The 17,267-nt window shown below is 45.0% G+C and overlaps 1 protein-coding gene across 1 annotated transcript in view; it reads right to left on the reverse strand.

The window, feature by feature from the left end:
• The window catches only part of Tmc2 (transmembrane channel like 2), a 60,980-nt gene that overhangs the window by 10,766 nt on the left and 32,947 nt on the right, over positions 1-17,267 (reverse strand). Inside the window, exons 9-15 of the mRNA XM_038331941.1 lie at positions 16,778-16,925; positions 13,013-13,201; positions 12,002-12,181; positions 10,461-10,610; positions 8,471-8,599; positions 3,836-3,903; positions 2,724-2,963 (exon numbers count right to left, since the gene is read on the reverse strand). Coding sequence (XP_038187869.1) covers positions 2,724-2,963; positions 3,836-3,903; positions 8,471-8,599; positions 10,461-10,610; positions 12,002-12,181; positions 13,013-13,201; positions 16,778-16,925 — 1,104 coding nt within the window. The remainder of the gene's footprint in view (positions 1-2,723; positions 2,964-3,835; positions 3,904-8,470; positions 8,600-10,460; positions 10,611-12,001; positions 12,182-13,012; positions 13,202-16,777; positions 16,926-17,267) is intronic.

Below are 17,267 nucleotides of genomic sequence, written 5' to 3' on the forward strand. Positions count from 1 at the left end.
AATATACATGATCAGGCTCCTTGCAGACAGACTCAGTTAATCAGGGCTTAGCTGTAAAGTTTAAAATATACATGATCAGGCTCCTTGCAGACAGACTCAGTTAACCAGGGCTTGGCTGTAAAGTTTAAAATATACATGATCAGGCACCTTGCAGACAGACTCAGTTAACCTGGGCTTAGCTGTAAAGTTTAAAATATACATGATCAGGCACCTTGCAGACAGACTCAGTTAACCAGGGCTTAGTATAACCAGAGGCTCCCACCTGACGGTGGTGCTATAAGCATAAATAAGTACTCCGTTCAGTGACCCTCCCAGTCTAAGCTTTCAGAATACCTTGGTTACTGCCACATCACTACCTCTGTCTGCACTGGCAAGTGATGGTCATTTGGGGATTATCGTGGGTCCTTGGTACCTTTCTTTCTTTTTGACTCCCTCCTTCTAGCCAATTGCAAAGGCTGTTGTTGCAATTTCAACAAATCCAGAGAGAGAAGGATATAGTGATATTTTGTTTATGATCTAACAAATAAGTTTGCCTGAAGATCAGAGTGCAAAGCTTGCCACACTAGCTAGCCATACAGGCCAGGTGATGGTGGCATATACTTTTAATCCCAGCAGCCACACTAGTTAGCCATAGAGGCTGGACGGTGGTGGTGCAGCCTTTAATCCCAGCACTAGAGAGGACTATAAGGCAGGATGAGATAGAACTCGCTCTTTTCAGTCTGAAGATTTCGTAGAGGTAAGAGCTCTCTAGTGGTTGACTGCTTTGCTTCTCTGATCTTTCAGCTTGAACTCCAATATCTGTCTCTGGGTGTTTATTAGTCGTGCTACAGAAGGGAGGGTAAATCAAACTCATCTGCTTGTGGATCTCCTCATGGAACTTCTGTCCTATGGGCGAATGCAATAAACAAGATAAACAAGGAAAAGGCGCAGCATGCTTAGTCTGTTTTGAAATAGGTTTGGATTCAAACTCATAATAGGTTTCTGAGCGCTCAGTGATAGCCAATGGTCACCATGTCCAGCAAGGAACGCATGATTTGTTTAAGCGTAAAAAGGAGGAACACACTGTGGGTGTGTGTATGTGTGTATGTTTGTGTGTGAGTACACGTGTGTGTATGTGCACGCAGATGTGCATGTGTGTATTTCAATTGGGACCTCTAGCAAAGGCCCCACTGAGAAGCTGGCCCTTGTCAGCTCAGCTTTGTGGGGGTTGTAAACCATGTTTCTTCCTTGAGTTTCAGGTTAGATCTCTTTTCCTATGATTTGATTTTTTTTTTTTTGGGTTTTTTTTTTTTTTTTTCGAGACAGGGTTTCTCTGCAGCTTTAGAGCCTGTCCTGGAGCTAGCTCTTGTAGACCAGGCTGGTCTCGAACTCACAGAGATCCGCCTGCCTCTGCCTCCCGAGTGCTGGGATTAAAGGCGTGCGCCACCACCGCCCGGCCCTATGATTTGATATATGTTGCTAGGGACACCCAGGAAAGCAGATGAAGCAAAAAGGAAACAAATGTCAAGGAACAGGCATGCCGCAGGCCAAGGAGCCATCTTTCCTAGACACGGTGGGCAGTCTGAGAAAGCGGCGGCGGCAGTGCCTGCACCGAGGCTGGGGAAGAGGCTGACGTAGTTCTTTCATGGGGCTGTTCCTTCACTCGGCATCTGGCATCTCGTCTCCTGCAGCCTTCCACCCTGATGGCTACCTTCTCTCTTCTGCGCAGACTCTGTGTGACTGGATCGTGCTCTGAAAACACACTCCTTTGAATACCTAGGTTTCTCTAACACCAGGCCATCTGAACTGAAAAGGGAGACAGCCAGCTCCCCCACAGCACACTTCACACTGGCCTGCCCAGCTGGCTCTGGAGCTGGTGAGACCACAGCTGGATGAGGTACTTGCTTTCGGGATTGTTCAAGGGCTACATATGGCCCTTTTCACTTGCCTTACCCCCTTTCTTGTCTGGGATAGGTATTCAGCAAGGATGGGAACACGAGTGTATCCATGTTAACTTTCTATAAGATTCTCGAGGAGGCCACATAGAGAATTTCTAAGTGAGAAGACACTTTGGTAAAAGAGTACTGTGCTTCAAACATCTTAGTCCCAGACCTATTTTTTTTTTTTTTTTTTTTTTTTTTTTTTTTTTTAGGGAGTAGAGGGATTTGTTTTCAGTGGTTTACATATTTATAAAGATAACAGAAGGTATTATTGTTCAGTCTACCTCCTTATATAACAATATCCAATCTCCCAAAAACTTCGACTTATAACCAGCCTTCAGTGCTGGTAGTATTCTGTAGAGTATGGGGGCCCAGCTGAGAGTCTCAGTCAAGACCAACTATGCCTGCTTCCCACCTGGCTGGAGATTAGGATAGCCACCACTCATCCTGTGCTGTGATAACCACAGGGGGCAGACTATCTACTGTTAAAAGGTTATGCTTGTATCATCTAATATAGAAGTCAGCCACTTGTGGTTATTAAAATCAAAATTAATTGCAATGAAAAAAATGAGAAATCATGTTTCTCAGTTCTTCATTTCAAGCACCCAGTAGCCTCAAGTAACCACCTGCTACCACATGGGACATCTCCACCCTTACAGAAAACTTGCAGGATAGTTCTGATGGCTTGCCCGAAGTTCCATAGCCACTTAAAGGCTGGCATGAAATTAAAGCTGGAATTCTGAGCCAGGACCCGTGGGCAGACTGCCTCAGGGGGAAAACTCTCTCCAGCAACAAAGAGTTTACCTGAAGGGGCCACAGTCAAATGAGGGTGGGAGGGACATGACGGTGTAGGCCACCGGCAGCAGGCTGAGGAAGAGCACCAGCAGCAACAGGCCCATGTAGAAGTTGTTGGATCGCGAGGCCTTAAACACACGTTCGTGGGGCACGTTGCTGCTCATCACCGCCCAGCACTGGAAATACATGGAGGTCAACAGGCGCAGGACATTGATGCCGACCAGTCCTGGAGCATAGAAGGAGCCCATCCTGAAAGGTCACAGACAGGATATCCGGTCGACCTGGTGGCAGGGCAGGCGAGGGGAGGCTAACAGAAGGTAATATGATGGGGTGGATTAGGGACATGCAGTCAAGGCACCTTCCTGAAGACTCCAAGAGCAGAGGCCTCTGTTTTACCTGATCAGGCTGGAGCCATCCAGTCCGAAAGAGAGAGAGAGAGAGAGAGAGAGAGAGAGAGAGAGAGAGAGAGAGAGAGAGAGAGAGAGAGAGAGAGAGAGAGATCTCCGAACACTACTGACTGGGACACTGGCCAGGATTTTACCACTGCTTGCCTAGCAGGTTTCAGCAGATCACAGTCTCTGGCATCCGTGAGCAGCCAACTGGCAGATAGGGGCTTGTAGACAGTCATTTTCAAAGTCTTAGGCTGCTACCTACCATGGAGCCTCCAGAGGAGGAAGCTCACTCCTTCCTTCCTTCCTTTCTTCCTTCCTTCCTTCCTTCCTTCCTTCCTTCCTTCCTTCCTTCCTTCCTTCCTCTCCCTCTCTCCCTCTCTCCCTCTCTTCCTTTGTCCCCTACTTTCCTCTTCTCCTTGCTTCATCTTTCTCATTTCTTCTCCTTTTCCCCTTTCTTCTCTTCCTTCCTTACCTCTTTGCTCTGCTCTTCCTTCTCTCTTCCCTCTCCTCCCTTCCTCTCTCCCCAAGTCTGCTCTCTCTCTAGCTCACTGGTTAACTCACACTGTTCCGCTTCTCACACTGCTCTACTCTCTAGTTCTTATCAGAAACCGAGCTGAGAGAGCTGAGGCGATTTGCTGCCCCCCAGGTTTGTTGAGAGACAAAGTTGGAGGTTCTAGTTTTTTTTGACTCCCCGGATTATATGCTCCTCAGAGGAAAGAGACAACTCACCAGATCATTCCTTGGTTGAAGATCAAACCCAGCACGTTTCCACTAATATCAAACTCGGCATATGAGGGCTGGAGGGAGAGGAAGGGGAAGAGTGAGGGAGGAGGGACTGGGCGAGCAAACGTTAGGTGATGCCAGCTAGATCCTGTCCAAGTCAAGACAGCTCACCCCAAAATGTCTGCCTTGGGTTCAGGATTCTGTTTTTTGTTGTTTTGTTGATTTTTTGATAGTCTCAGGCTGACCTCAAATTTATGATGATCCTTATGCCTTAACTTCTCAAACTCTAAGAATAAAGCATCATACCTGGTAGTAGGATTGTTTCTTTAATAGATTTAAAAGACTGCTTCTTTTGACATGTATGTATGTATGTGTGTGTATGTATGAATTTATTTTGAGATAGGGTTCACGTAACCCAGGCTGTGCTCTTACTTGTTACATAGCTAGAACTTCTGATTCTCTTGCCTACACCTCCCAAGTACTGGGATTACAGATGTGAGCTATCATACTTGGTTTACGTGGCACTGGGGATTGAACCCAGGGCTGCTGGCATGCTAGGCAAGGATTCTACCAACTGGACTATCTCCCCATCCTTGTCTTCAACTTTCAAAGAAAAGCTTTGAAGTTTTTAATTAATTATTTTTTATCTTATGTGTATAGGTGTTTTGTTTGCACCCATGTCTGTGCTCCACATATATGTAGTGCCTCTGGAAGTCAGCAGAGGGCCTCAGATCTCCTAGAACTAATGTTACAGACACTTTAGCTGCTGTGTGGGTGCTGGAAACCGAACCCAGGTCCTGTGCAAGAGCAACAGTGCACTTAACTGCTAAGCATCTCCTCAGTCCCCAAATTTGTGAAGTAATTAAAACTGAAGCTTTGCAACAACAACTAATTGTAATTGTTTCTACCTCTTCAAGCGGTAGCCTGACCCTTTGTTTTTTTTTTTTTTTTTTTTTTTTTGGTTTTTAATTTCTTTCAAGATAGGGTTTCTTTGGGGCTGGAGAGATGGCTCAGTGATTAAGAGCACTGGCTGTTCTCCCAGAGGTCCTGAGTTCAATTCCCAGCAACCACATGGTGGCTCACAACCATTTGTGCCCTCTTCTGGCCTGCAGGTGTACATGCAGGTAGAACATTGTACACTTAATAAATAAGTAAAACTCTTAAAAAAAAAGATAGGGTTTCTCTGTGTAGCTTTGGAGCCTTGTCCTAGAACTCACTTGATAGCCTAGGCTGGCCTCAAACTCACAGAGATCCGCCTGCCTCTGCCTCCCGAATGCTGGGATTAAAGGCGTGCACCACCACCGCCCAGCTGATTATTTGTTTTGGAGAGGACTTTAGTTCTTAAGAAAACATTTAATCATTGTTTTAATCAGAAATTTACCTTAAAATTATAATCAAGGGAGAAAGCAAATGAAATGAACAAAATGTGAAGAATGAATTGAGGCTTGAAATGAGAAGCTGGCTTTCAAACAAGCACAGCAGACTCGTTCCCTGCCCTTCCTCTCATCTCCCACAGTCTGACAGGAGTTTGCAGGAAGAGCACAAACGAGTTCAGATTTGAAGCTGACTCTTTCACAGCTTTGCTTCTCGGCAGGAATCTGGAAGGACACAGAGCTCGCGAGTGCCGAGTCCTCATGGTGTACTCAGGTCTGCTGCCAGTTTGTCCGGAAGTGGGGGAAACGGACACCAGTGGGAGGGGCGAGAGCACAGGAGGGGGAGGGTGGGCGACGAAGCGTGAGCAAAGCTGCAAAGACGCTTGGTTGAGAGGCGTGAGGGGTGGATTTTAAGAACTTAAAATTTAAAACTGATATTACAAAAACAGGCCTGGAGAGATGGCACAACAGGAAGGGCACTTACTGCTCTGGCAGAGGACCCGTGTGCAGTTCCCAGCACCTGCTTTAGGGGCTCACAGAGCCTGCAACTCAATTCCGGGGGCATCTTACACCCTCTGGCTTCAATAATATTAAAAAACAAAACAAACCCCAATATTAGAAAGAAAAACCTTATCTTCTTGTTTTTGTGTCCTGCTTTAAAAAAAAAATTCTCACCCCCAGGATTATGAATGTATATGTGACTTTTAAAAGAAAAATTTGATGTATGTTTCTGTATTCAAGCTAGGTCTTGTAGCACCTGCCTGTAATTCCAGTACTATGGAGGCTGAGGCAGGAGAATTGCTGTAAGTTTGGGATATCTTGGGCTACATCATGAGTACCAGACCAGCCAGAGATATATAGAAAGACCTGTCTCAAAGTGAAACAGACAGCCAGGCAGTGGTGGTGCTCGCCTTTAATCCCAGCACTCAGGAGGCAGAGGCAGGCGGATCTCTGTGAGTTCGAGGCCAGCCTGGTCTACAAGAGCTAGTTCCAGGACAGGCTCCAAAGCTACAGAGAAACCCTGTCTCGAAGAATGTTAAAAAAAAAAAAAATCAAAGTGAAACAGACAAAACCCTAAACCTATTCCCCTAAAAACTTTGATTCGCCTACAATTAATTTATGTAGGTGAAGGGAGTGAGGGATACGGTCCTCTCCCCACCCACAGGTCATTTTTATATTTTGGTTGGGAGCCTAGCCTTTAACTGCTGAGCCATCTTTCCAGCCCTACAGCTCATTTTTAAAACCAGTTGTTTTCTTTTGGTTTTTTGAGACAGGGTTTCTCTGTGTAGCCTTCGCTGTCCTGGAACTCACTCTGTAGACAAGGTAAAGAGTTTTATTTTATATTGCCTGTGTGTTTGTCTGTGCACCACATGTGTGCCTGGTGGAAGTGGATCCTCTGGAACTGGAGTTTCAGATAGTTGTGATCTGCCATGTGGGTTCTGGAAATTGAACCTGGGTCCTCTGGAAGAATGGCCAGTACTCTTAGCCAGTGAGCCATCTCTCCAGCCCCTACAGCTCATTTTTATATAATGCTTCTCTTCCTTACTGATTTGAAACAGCTTCTTTATTAAACAGTTTTCCCCTGGCTTATACCAGTCTCAGGGCTTTGTCCTCTGCTCTATGGGCAAGCCTGTTTATTCCAGTTCCCATTTAGTTACTACAGCACCATCATATTCCTTTCTAGAACAGAGTCTCACTCTATAACCCAGGCTGGCTCCGTGCTCCTGGTCCTCTTGCTTTCTTCGTATGTGTGTGTATGCGAGTGTGATGTTTGCATGTGTGTGCGTGCGTGCATATTTTCACCTGTGTGTGTGCATATTTATCACTCTCTGCTTCATTCCTTTGAGACAGTGGCTTTTGCCAAGCCTTAAGCTAGGCTGGTAGCTAGCAAGCTCCAGCAACCCAGCGTTGGGATTACAGGTGTGTACATGGCCCTGCGTCTCTTTACAGATGTGCACATGGCCCTGTGTGGTTTCTGCATGGCCGCTGGAATCTGAACCCAGGTCCTTGTGCTTGTGCCCCAGGCACTTTTACCCACCGAGCTAGATTTCCATCTGCCAAGCCTGGCTTCCTAATAGACTTTAAGACAGTGGTCAGTATCGTCCCCTTTTCCTTTCTAAGGAGTTTTACTTTATGTTCCATATGCTTATTTTCAGTAGATTTTTATTATAACTTTGCAATCTTATAGAATTTAGAAGTTACTTTGAGCAACACTGTGTCCTCCTACCAAAGATGTCATCTTTTTTTTTTTTTTTGAGCACAGTGTTCTTTCATTACTGTTCTTAGGCACAGTCACAGGTTTTGTTGGTGTTGAGGAGGGGTCAAATAGGCTTATTTAAAATGTATGCCAGAAACCTGTGGCCCTTAGTGTCAGGCTCTACCGCAGGTCGGGTTAAGGGCTACATAGGTCGTCTTTTGGCAGAAACTCGGGTAAGGAGACATCCTTTCCAAACCCAACTGATGAACAGAAGAATGGGGTGTTGTGGAAGAGACACTCACTGGGCCAGTGAGTGGGCCTGGGGTTCTGACAATTCATAGAAAGTCAGGTGGTGAGGAAATGGCATATGCTTGGGACACGGGTTTTACCAGGTAGATGGAGGAAGAAGGTATTTCATGGGGAGGTGTTAAGAGTCGAAGAGGCTTCTCAAAGCATAATCGGAAGATAGGGAAAGGGGCATCAAGTTCTTGGTTGTTTGGGGATTTCTAAAATGTTTATCTGTCCTAAGGTTCCAGGCTTCCTCATGGGAGGTCATTTATACGCATTTATACCAGTCACCTGTTAGGGCTGAAGAATGTGGTTCTCCTTTCCCCCAAACTGAATGCTTCCACTTAAAGAAATTAAAAAACTCTTTTTATTTTGGTATTTTACATGTATTGTGTTTTGCCTGCATGTATATCTCTGTACCACACAAGTGCCTGATGTCCATGGAGGCCAGAAGAGGTTGTCTGATCCCCTGGAACTGGAATTATAGACAGTTGTGAGCTGCCAAGTGGGTGCTATGAGTGGAACCCAGGTCCTCGGGAAGAGTGGCCAGTGCTCTCAACCACTGAGCCACATCCTTGGCCCCCATGCCTCCATTTTCTAGATGAAGGTCACACTGGGAGAAGGTTGTGCTGCTTCTGTGAATGCAGAGGACTCTCAGTAAATGTGACGAGCCACACTGCTTCACGGAACCCAGACACAGACCGGACGAGAGTGCATCCGAATACGAATGCCAGAGAGTGTGGTGACGGAGCTTACTGTGGAATATACGAGAAAACAGCTTACAAAGCCAGCCTCCAGGTCCCAGCACCAGCAGTGATTCATGAAGCGGACAAAACAGGCACGAAGGAAATCCCCCACCAAGATGGTGAGGTATGTTACCAGCATGTCAGACACAGTCAGCCTCATAAACTCCTGCGGGAAGAACAAGGGGAAAGAAGGGATGCTTAGACGTGAGCTTGTCCACATCTCCCCTACTCGCCTGCATCTGTCTGTGTGGCCTGCTTCTTCCTGGCAGAGTGGCGGAACAAAGAAAGGACCCCTTGGAGAAGCCTCAGCTCTATAAATCACCAATTATTTAAATAACTTTGGAATAATATCTGCGCCTTTAGGAGTCAGGAATATGATGCTTGCCGAGTTTTTGGGGCGCCTATCTGTCATGTATGCAAATTGCCTGGGTTATTAGTAATGACCAGTGCTCTGTACCTCAGATCTGCTAGATCTGGGGGCTCACCCTTTGCTTTCCCCATCTGCTCTGGTATCCTGATTGACTCCACTAGGACTAATGTGACCATCAATTACTTGGGACAACTTCCTACTAATCATTTTTTTTCTTGGAGTATAGAGAAGATAAACCAAAGCATCACATAACAGAATCAAAAGAACAGAGCTTTTCCCACTAACACAGGATATATATATATATATATATATATATATATATATATATATATGATTTGTTTTTAACTGGATCTGCCAGACCTCTGTTGTCTAGCAGTTTTCTTCCAAGAAGATTGAAATATTTCATCCAGCAGGGAAGTTCTAGGGAAGTTCTTTTTTTTTGTTGTTTTTTGTGACAGAGTTTTCCTGTAGTTTCTAGAGCCTGTCCTGGAACTAGCTCTTGTAGACCAGGCTGGCCTCGAACTCAGAGATCTGCCTGCCTCTGCCTCCCGAGTACTGGGATTAAAGGCGCGCGCCACCACCGCCCGGCTATCAGCAGGGAAGTTCCTTAAACAGGAAGATAAACAACTCAAAATGACTTCAGGAAGTCCCTGAAACTGATCAGATGGACTTAGGCTCCTCTCTCCCAAGAATAAATAATACATAAATAATAAAGTCTGCTGGGAGTCACTTTCAAGGGAGCTGAGCTGCAAAGAAAGCACTCAGATAAGCTGAGCTGCAAAAAGGACCCCAAGATCAGCTGCTGTGCAGAGGGGGTTTAGATCAGCTGGGGTGTCTGGAGAACTGCCTGCAGGCTGTGCAGTGTGCTCAGGTCCCCAGCTTTTGTGAGCTGTCACCCACAGGGGATTTAGATCAGCTGGGGTGTCTGGAGAACTGCCTGTAGGCTGTGCAGTGTGCTCAGGTCCCCAGCTTTTGTGAGCTGTCACCCACGCTGGGGTGAGCTTCAGTGATGCAGCTGCCTTTGAGTCATTTCTGTTGTTGTAAGTAACCTCATTAGCCTTTCCTGCAAGTAACCCTCATAAAACTCATTGGTTGGATTTGGAGGTGTCCGCACTTTGGTCTGTCCTGAGCTCCCTATTTGGGGTGAGTGGATGTGTGTGTTGCATCTTCTCAGGCAAAGTTTGGTCACACAGCTTTAAAGACAGTAGATTATACTGTATATTTGAAGTTCCAGGATGTACAGGGTCTGCTCTATTCATCTTGACCTTCCAATATGATTAAGAAATGCCTGCTTGACCCCTCTGGTGCCTACAATCCTTTCCCCTTCTCTTCTGCAGGGTTCCTTGCACCACCTAATGTTCGGCTGTGGGTCTGCATCTATTTTCATCAGTTGCTGGATGAAGCCCCTCTGATGACAACTGGGCTAGGCACTAAAATCTATGAGTAGAGGAGAGGGGGAGGGGGAGGGGATTGGGAGAGAAGGAGGGAGGGAAAACTGTGAATGGGATGTAAAATAAATAAATAAAAAACATTAAAAACAATGCCTACTTAATAGACATTTGAGTGTTCAGAGCTGTTTTCAAAATGGAAAGATCAAAGAAGGCACACCAAAGAACTGAGAACAAGGGTCACCTTTTCAAAGAGCATAGCTACTCACAATGCCCACGGCTGTCTCCCAGCAGGAACCCCTGGGCACATCTGCAGGGTGTGGTGGTGGCCGGGGCACGCTTTCATTCCCGCCTGAGGAGTTGTAATAGTTAAACAGGGTCCAATGAGTGATGTTCTTGATTTTCTCCTCATTAGAAAGCTGGAAGAGAACAGGGTAATGGGAAGTTGGAAGGAGCCATGCGTAGTTCAACTGTTTCCATGGGAACAAGTAAAACTAGCTCCAAGCCTGCCGTTTGGTTTCTCCCTTCACACTGGACTATCTTTTAAGAAATGGACTTCTCAGGCTTTCAATCCACCAAGGGAAGGTGCAATGGGCTGAAATCCCTGGACCTTTTCCACAAAGTTTTCTCCCTAACTAGCGTCCATCAGTCCGTCCACCTGTCCATCCATTTCTCCCTGTTAGCGTCCATTAATCTTCTCACCCATCTATCCATTCGTTTGGAAAACAGTTTATTCAGGGTCTAGTCTGTACATACATGTGAGTGGCCACGAGAGTTTTCTCTCAGGTAGTTCATGGTCTAATATGTAATAGAGATGACCAAAGAGGTTTGAGCTGTGAAAAATTTCTCTGGGGAACCGAGGAGCACCCACATCAGATAACAGGGAGCACAGACGACTTCTTCAAGGCCGTGACATCTGGAAATAGTCAACTAGCCTCAGAGAAAGGCAAGTGGTAACTGTACCCCAGAGTAAAATGTGAGGCCCAGAAGGGTGGGAACACTTTCTCGGGGAAGGAGGGAAGCCAGAGAGGGTAGAAGGACTGTGGACCAGTGCCAGGCACTTGAGTTGTTAGAATCTCCTAAAAAGTTCCTATTACCTCAGGGGAAAGTTCCTGCAGAAGGGTAGCGAGGTAGATGAGCGAGGAGACTCATCGGTTCCTCCACTGTCTCCGTTCCTTTCCTTTCTCTCTGTCCTCTAGTCATCCTACGGTTTCCTGTTGGCACCAGCTGTTCCTATGCTCTTTCTAGTATCTGCTGAGACTCCCCAAGCTGAGGATTTGAAGTCCTCCTATGCTCTGACACACTTCCTTGGACTTGTTCCCACTGAAACATATTTCCCGGCATACTGTATTGAATGAGTCTGCCTCCTGACCCTGAGCATGAAGCCATTTGGGACAGGACTGTGTCTCGTTTCCTGCTGTATCTAACAGCTAAACATGCAGGTGTTATACATTCCTGACAAGCACTGATGAGCAGTTTGGTCAACCATGACATACCTCATCAGTGGACAATGGCTTGGTTATTGACTAGCTATGACAGCCGTGAAGCAACATGGGAAAACCTGCATATAAAATATTAAGAGTTCTGAATGATACAGACATGATGTGGAAAAAGACAACCTAGGAAAGAATTGGAGCAATTGTTTGCAGCTGAGGCCTTTGCATAATGGGTTCTAGGGATATCTCTTTTTACTATTCCTTCCTAAACTGCCAACATTTATTTAATTAATAGAAATGATGCTCAGTCAAGTTACTCTATTATAAAAGGGAATACAGTGGACAGCAGGCACTGTGGCATGGGTGGGCTTTACCTTGAGGTGGACATCGTCCATGAGGGCCAGGAGAAACGTGTAGAGGTTTCCCAGGAAAAGAGCGAAGATACGGCCGAGCTGCCACTTGAGCCCCGTGCGCGGGTGATAATTCTCCAGGGCAGCAATGGTTTCAAACAGAGGGGGACAGAACATCCCCAGCAGAGACATCACGATCTCCACCTGAAAACATCGAAAGGAGAGGAACTTTGAAGTAAAAGATAAATGAATAAAGAAGTTAAAAGTTGTAGAAAAATGAGTTTTAGATAGCCATACTCAAAAAAGGATATAAGACAAATTTTTAAAATCATAATTCAATAACTCTAAATATAAAACAAAATACAATTGCCTAAAAAAAAATCAGAATGCATACACTATCTAGCTGAGACTCGTACCCAGAAAACAAACTCCACGGTATAGTTGAGTCAAGTTACTGAACTAGAACCAAAGCAGTCTTCCAGCAACAGGAACAAGGAAAATAAAATTAGACTATCCTCAGCTTTTCAAAAGTAATTACTTTATTTATTTATTTTTTATACATTTGAGTGTTTTGCCTGCATGTATGTATGTGTATCCATGAGGCCTTGTGCCTACAGAGGCCAGAAGAAGGTGATGGGTCCCCTGGAACTGGAGGTGCAGATGCTTGTGAGCCCCCATGTGGTACTGAGACATAAATGTGGGTCTTCTACAAGATTGCTGTCAGTCACTGAGTCATCTCTCCACCCTGTAATAGTTACTTGTTTTGAGACAGGGTCTCACCATGTAGCCTGGCAGTCCTGGAACTCACTATGTAGACGAGGCTGTCCTCGGACTTTCAGAGATCCTCATGTCTCTGCCTCCTAAGTGCTGGGATTAAAGGAATGTGCCACCGTGCCTGGCTTAATTTTGCCTTTTAAAGCAAGGCCTGGGACTCAGACTTTCAGGGACTCTGCTGAGTCGTCAGACTTATGCTGACAGCAGAGAGATCCCAACACTTCCCCTCAATCTCGGCTTTACTGGAAAAGCTCATCTTACCTCATTCCTTTCGTACCAGCTGACGTTCTTCATTTTGGAGAATTCCTGCGACCGCTTCACCACAAAGTAAATGAGGTACCCACTTCCACACAGACAGCAGAGAATGAGAAAGTTGGCCAGGACACGGAGAAATCTTGTCAGGTGGATATTTTCCTCTTTGTTGCTCTCTTGTTCATCCACTATAGATTCCTTAGCATGTGAAAATGAGATATAAATAACATCAGGCCAGGAACCCAGTTACCATGGTTGGGAATCCCTGAGAATACTTTTCTGTCTTTCAATAAATGATATAGAAGAGGTGATGTAATACCCTATAGACGGTTATAGATATTTTTGTTGGAGGCTGCTTGTTTGTTTCGGCTGCCCAGAACCAAAATAATCACACACACACACACACACACACACACACACACACACATACACACACACACATCTGTATTATTTAAATCACTGCTTGGCCCATTTGCTCTAACTTCTTATTGGCTAACTCTTACATCTTAGTTTAACTCATCTCCATTAATCTGTGCATCACCACGAGGTTGAGGCCTACCAGCAAAGTTTCAGCACGTCTGTCTCTGGCAGTGGCGGCTCCATGGCTTTTCTCTGACTCCACCCTTCTTTCTCCCAGCATTCAGCCTAACTTTCCCTGCTTACCTAAGTTCTGCCTTGCTATAGGTCCAAAGCAGTTTCTTTATTCATTAATGATAATCACAGCACACAGAGGGGACTCCCACATTATATTCTCTATAAAAACATAACTTTACTGTTATTGTTATCTTGGGTTTGGTTATTTTGTAACAATGAAAGCTGAGATTTACTGTGTGCTAGACATGGCACTAAATATTTTCCATAAATTTTCTTTCTTTCTTCCTTTCTTTTTCCTTTCTTCCTTTTTGTTGTTTTAAACCAATAGACCAAATAAATTCAAATTTGAAAATTAATTCATTTAAATTTTTTGTTATTCTATTACTATTATGTGAATGTGCATTTTGCCTGCATGTATGTCTGTGCCTGTCTGTCTGCCGCAGGCCACATGTGTGCCTGTGGAGGCCAGAAGAGGGTTCAGATCCCTAAGTACTGGAGTCATAGACAGTTGTGAGCCACCACGTGTGTTAAGTGAATGAAACCCAGGTCCTCTGCAAGAGCAACCACTGCTCTTATCTGCTGAGCCATCTCTCCAGCCCCTCAGATTAAAATTTTAATCTTGAGCTCTTAAATACAGGAGTTTTCAAATATCCCATAAAATTTACGTAGTGGACATTATTAGCCTGAAGTCCATGTTCCTATCTCACTACTCACCACTACCATTATTGCATGAAAATAACCATAGATAATATGTAAGTAACTGTGCATGGTTTTGTATCAATAAAGGTTTATTTATAAAAGTATCTGACTATATTCTGCCAGTTCCTGTTCTTGGGGTTTCTTAATACCGAGTGCTGATTTTGTTTGATTGTTTGATGTCTCATATTTTTTTCTGGTAGGGGGACTTTATTGATAGACATTTATGTTTGGGGGATTATTATAAATAGAATTTAAAAATCAGTTTAATTGTTTTTTGTTAGTATAAAATGCAATTGATTTTTGTTTTCTGTTTGTGTTCTGCATTAGTAACTATGAAGACCTGTGCAGTAAGGGGCAGACGAGGATAGAAGACATGGTTTCCTGGACCGAGTACTTGGGACAAGCCCTCTCTGCTAATCCCCAGTTACTGACTTCTCTCTGAGGTTTAGCTGACTCATCAGGCAGTTACGTTATGTTAGCTTGCAGAATCCTCACATCTATCCCGTTATGTGTAGGAGGTACAGAGGTCCTTGTGTTCACAGATAAGCATTAGGGAAGCCAGGAATGTTAAATACAAAGGGTTGTCTCTTGAAGGGGAACATGTATAACTTCTTTTCTGACCAGATACTGGGAATGGAGGTGGTTAATAGCCTGGTGACCTTTGTGTTATCTGTATGACCAAGACCCCACTAGACCCTTAAGATGTCATATAACGTCAGTCTATAGAGCCTATCTTGGAAGCTGTCACATGTGCTTTACAAAAACTTTCAATGTAGTCCTGCTTTCAGCTTTATTTTGTATATGGGATTGAGTTATTTATCAACAGGAAAATTTTCTCCAAATCATTCTCTGCTACATATGCCTACATATGTCAGACTCTTGAAGTTTGAACCAACGCTGGCTACTGAGCCATCCTTCTTGCTTTATGTCAACTGTTACTCTGCTGGCTTGGTGATCGCAGAGACTCCCCACGGTTATGTATGCGTATTGCCTCTGCTTTCGGTAAACAATGCTGTCTTACTGATAGTTTTAAGAGCTTCATAGGCAGGGCATGACCTTTGGTCTGGTCTAGAGGAAGAGTCATAACTGTTCCAGCCTTCCCCCACCCTGTGGTTGCAGATGGCCACAGCCCGTTTGCTGAGAGATGAGGACAGAATTGAGTAGGTTCCCCATCCACACCCTGCCGGGTGAACAGGACTCAGACCCAATAAACCCATTTAGTGGGTAGTAAACTCAAATTCTTTGCTGGCTGTGAGCAGAAGACCGTTTATCCTCCCAGGGAGGGCAGGGTTAGGAAGGGAAAATGTAAGGGAGCTAAGCACAACTGTTATACAAGCCAGTGCAGGCCTGGGGAAGGCAGCCTGCCAACACAGACAGGAGGAATACCCAACTACCAAGAGCTTGGAATCGAAGCCAGGTATAGTGGATAATTTTCCAGTCCTAGCACTCAGAAAGCCGAGTCAGGAGGATCACAAGTTCAAGCCCATATTGGGCCATGTAATGAGACCCCTGTCTTAAAAGGTTATAGTTGTTTGTGCAGTCACAGAAGAACAATATAACACACAATGTTATATGCTATAGCTTCTTCCTCTATTCATTTATTTTCATGGTCTGGTTCATGGTCTTTTGATTGAGACAGTCTTGCCATGAAGCCCAGCCTGGCATCAAAATCATGTATGCCTCCTATGAGCATTCCCAAGCACCAGGATTACAAGCATACACCACCATGCTGGTTGGATTATTTATTTTGACCGAACTATATTTCCTCAGCCCATTTCAAATTTCTTATGAATAAAATAATGAGGATTTTAAGAGACATGGATTGTAAGAAACAAAAGGTTAATTCTTCATTTCCACATATTTAAATGGGTGTTCTCTTACTTGGGAAGCTTTAAAACACAAGCAACCATTTAAAATACAATAATGACAATGTTAGCCAATCACATCAGAATCCCAAAGGCCCTGGGCAGAACAGTTTTAAAGCCCCCTAGGCAATCCTAGCAAACATAGAAGGTTGACATGAGTTATCCCAAACAAACCCTTCCATGAACTCTGCCAGATGGTAGTGTCCTGAGGGAAGAGGCAGGACCAGACTTCAGAAGTCAGGGTTCTGGTTTTATTATAACTTGATACGTCATGTGTGGTCGATACCCCTGGGAGGTCTGCCCTTTTCTGAAGGGAGACAGAGGAAGAGTGGATGGGGTGGGGAAGGGACTGCGAGGAGAGGAGGAAGGGAAAACTGTGGTTAGGATGTAATGTGAGAGAAAAAAAATCTTTAAAAAAAAAAGGAGTCAGGATTCTCTGGCACATAAGAAAGAGTCTTAGCATGGCCCTGCCATGAGCGTCTTTTTAGAAGGTGTGTACTGATACAGCTCCTCTCATGGCTTATTTGGAGACCTCATTTCTGCTCACCCAGCTGAGGAAAGCTTCCCAGTGGTCAGGGTAGACCTCAGGAAGGAGGAAAAGCCCCAGGGTCACTACCTTGAAGCTGGTGGTGATGGAGACGTATTTATTGTCGGCCGTCTCTGAGTTCCCGATGAGGTAGTCCCAGCTGGTGAACATCTTGAAGCTGAATGTGAAGTTGTCACTCTCCCCCTCACCGGTGCTGCCTTGGGTATTGCTGGCCATCCTGGAGGACACATGTCACTGTTGTCACACCTGCCTCTTTTCTGCTACATCGGCCACCGGGATCCCTGGCCTAAGTCAGTCTTGGGCACAAGGAGAAGACAACACGCGACGGAGGGACAAGCCAGGGAGGACATTAGCTAGGACGATTTTGTTTACAGTTGAGAACTGCTCTCCCCAAATTCCCAGTTCCCTGCAAGCACCCATGGTGTGTGTTGGAAAACGAGTCGGCGAGATCTAAGACACCTCGCTGTGTTTTCTGTCCTTGCTTTGGTTTCTGGAGGTTTGACTTGGTCATGTATATGGTCAGAGAACTTGGGAACTCCATTCTCAAACAGAAATACGT

This window comes from Arvicola amphibius, chromosome 5, assembly GCF_903992535.2.
Source record: "Arvicola amphibius chromosome 5, mArvAmp1.2, whole genome shotgun sequence".
In the NCBI taxonomy this organism is placed as follows: domain Eukaryota; kingdom Metazoa; phylum Chordata; class Mammalia; order Rodentia; family Cricetidae; genus Arvicola; species Arvicola amphibius.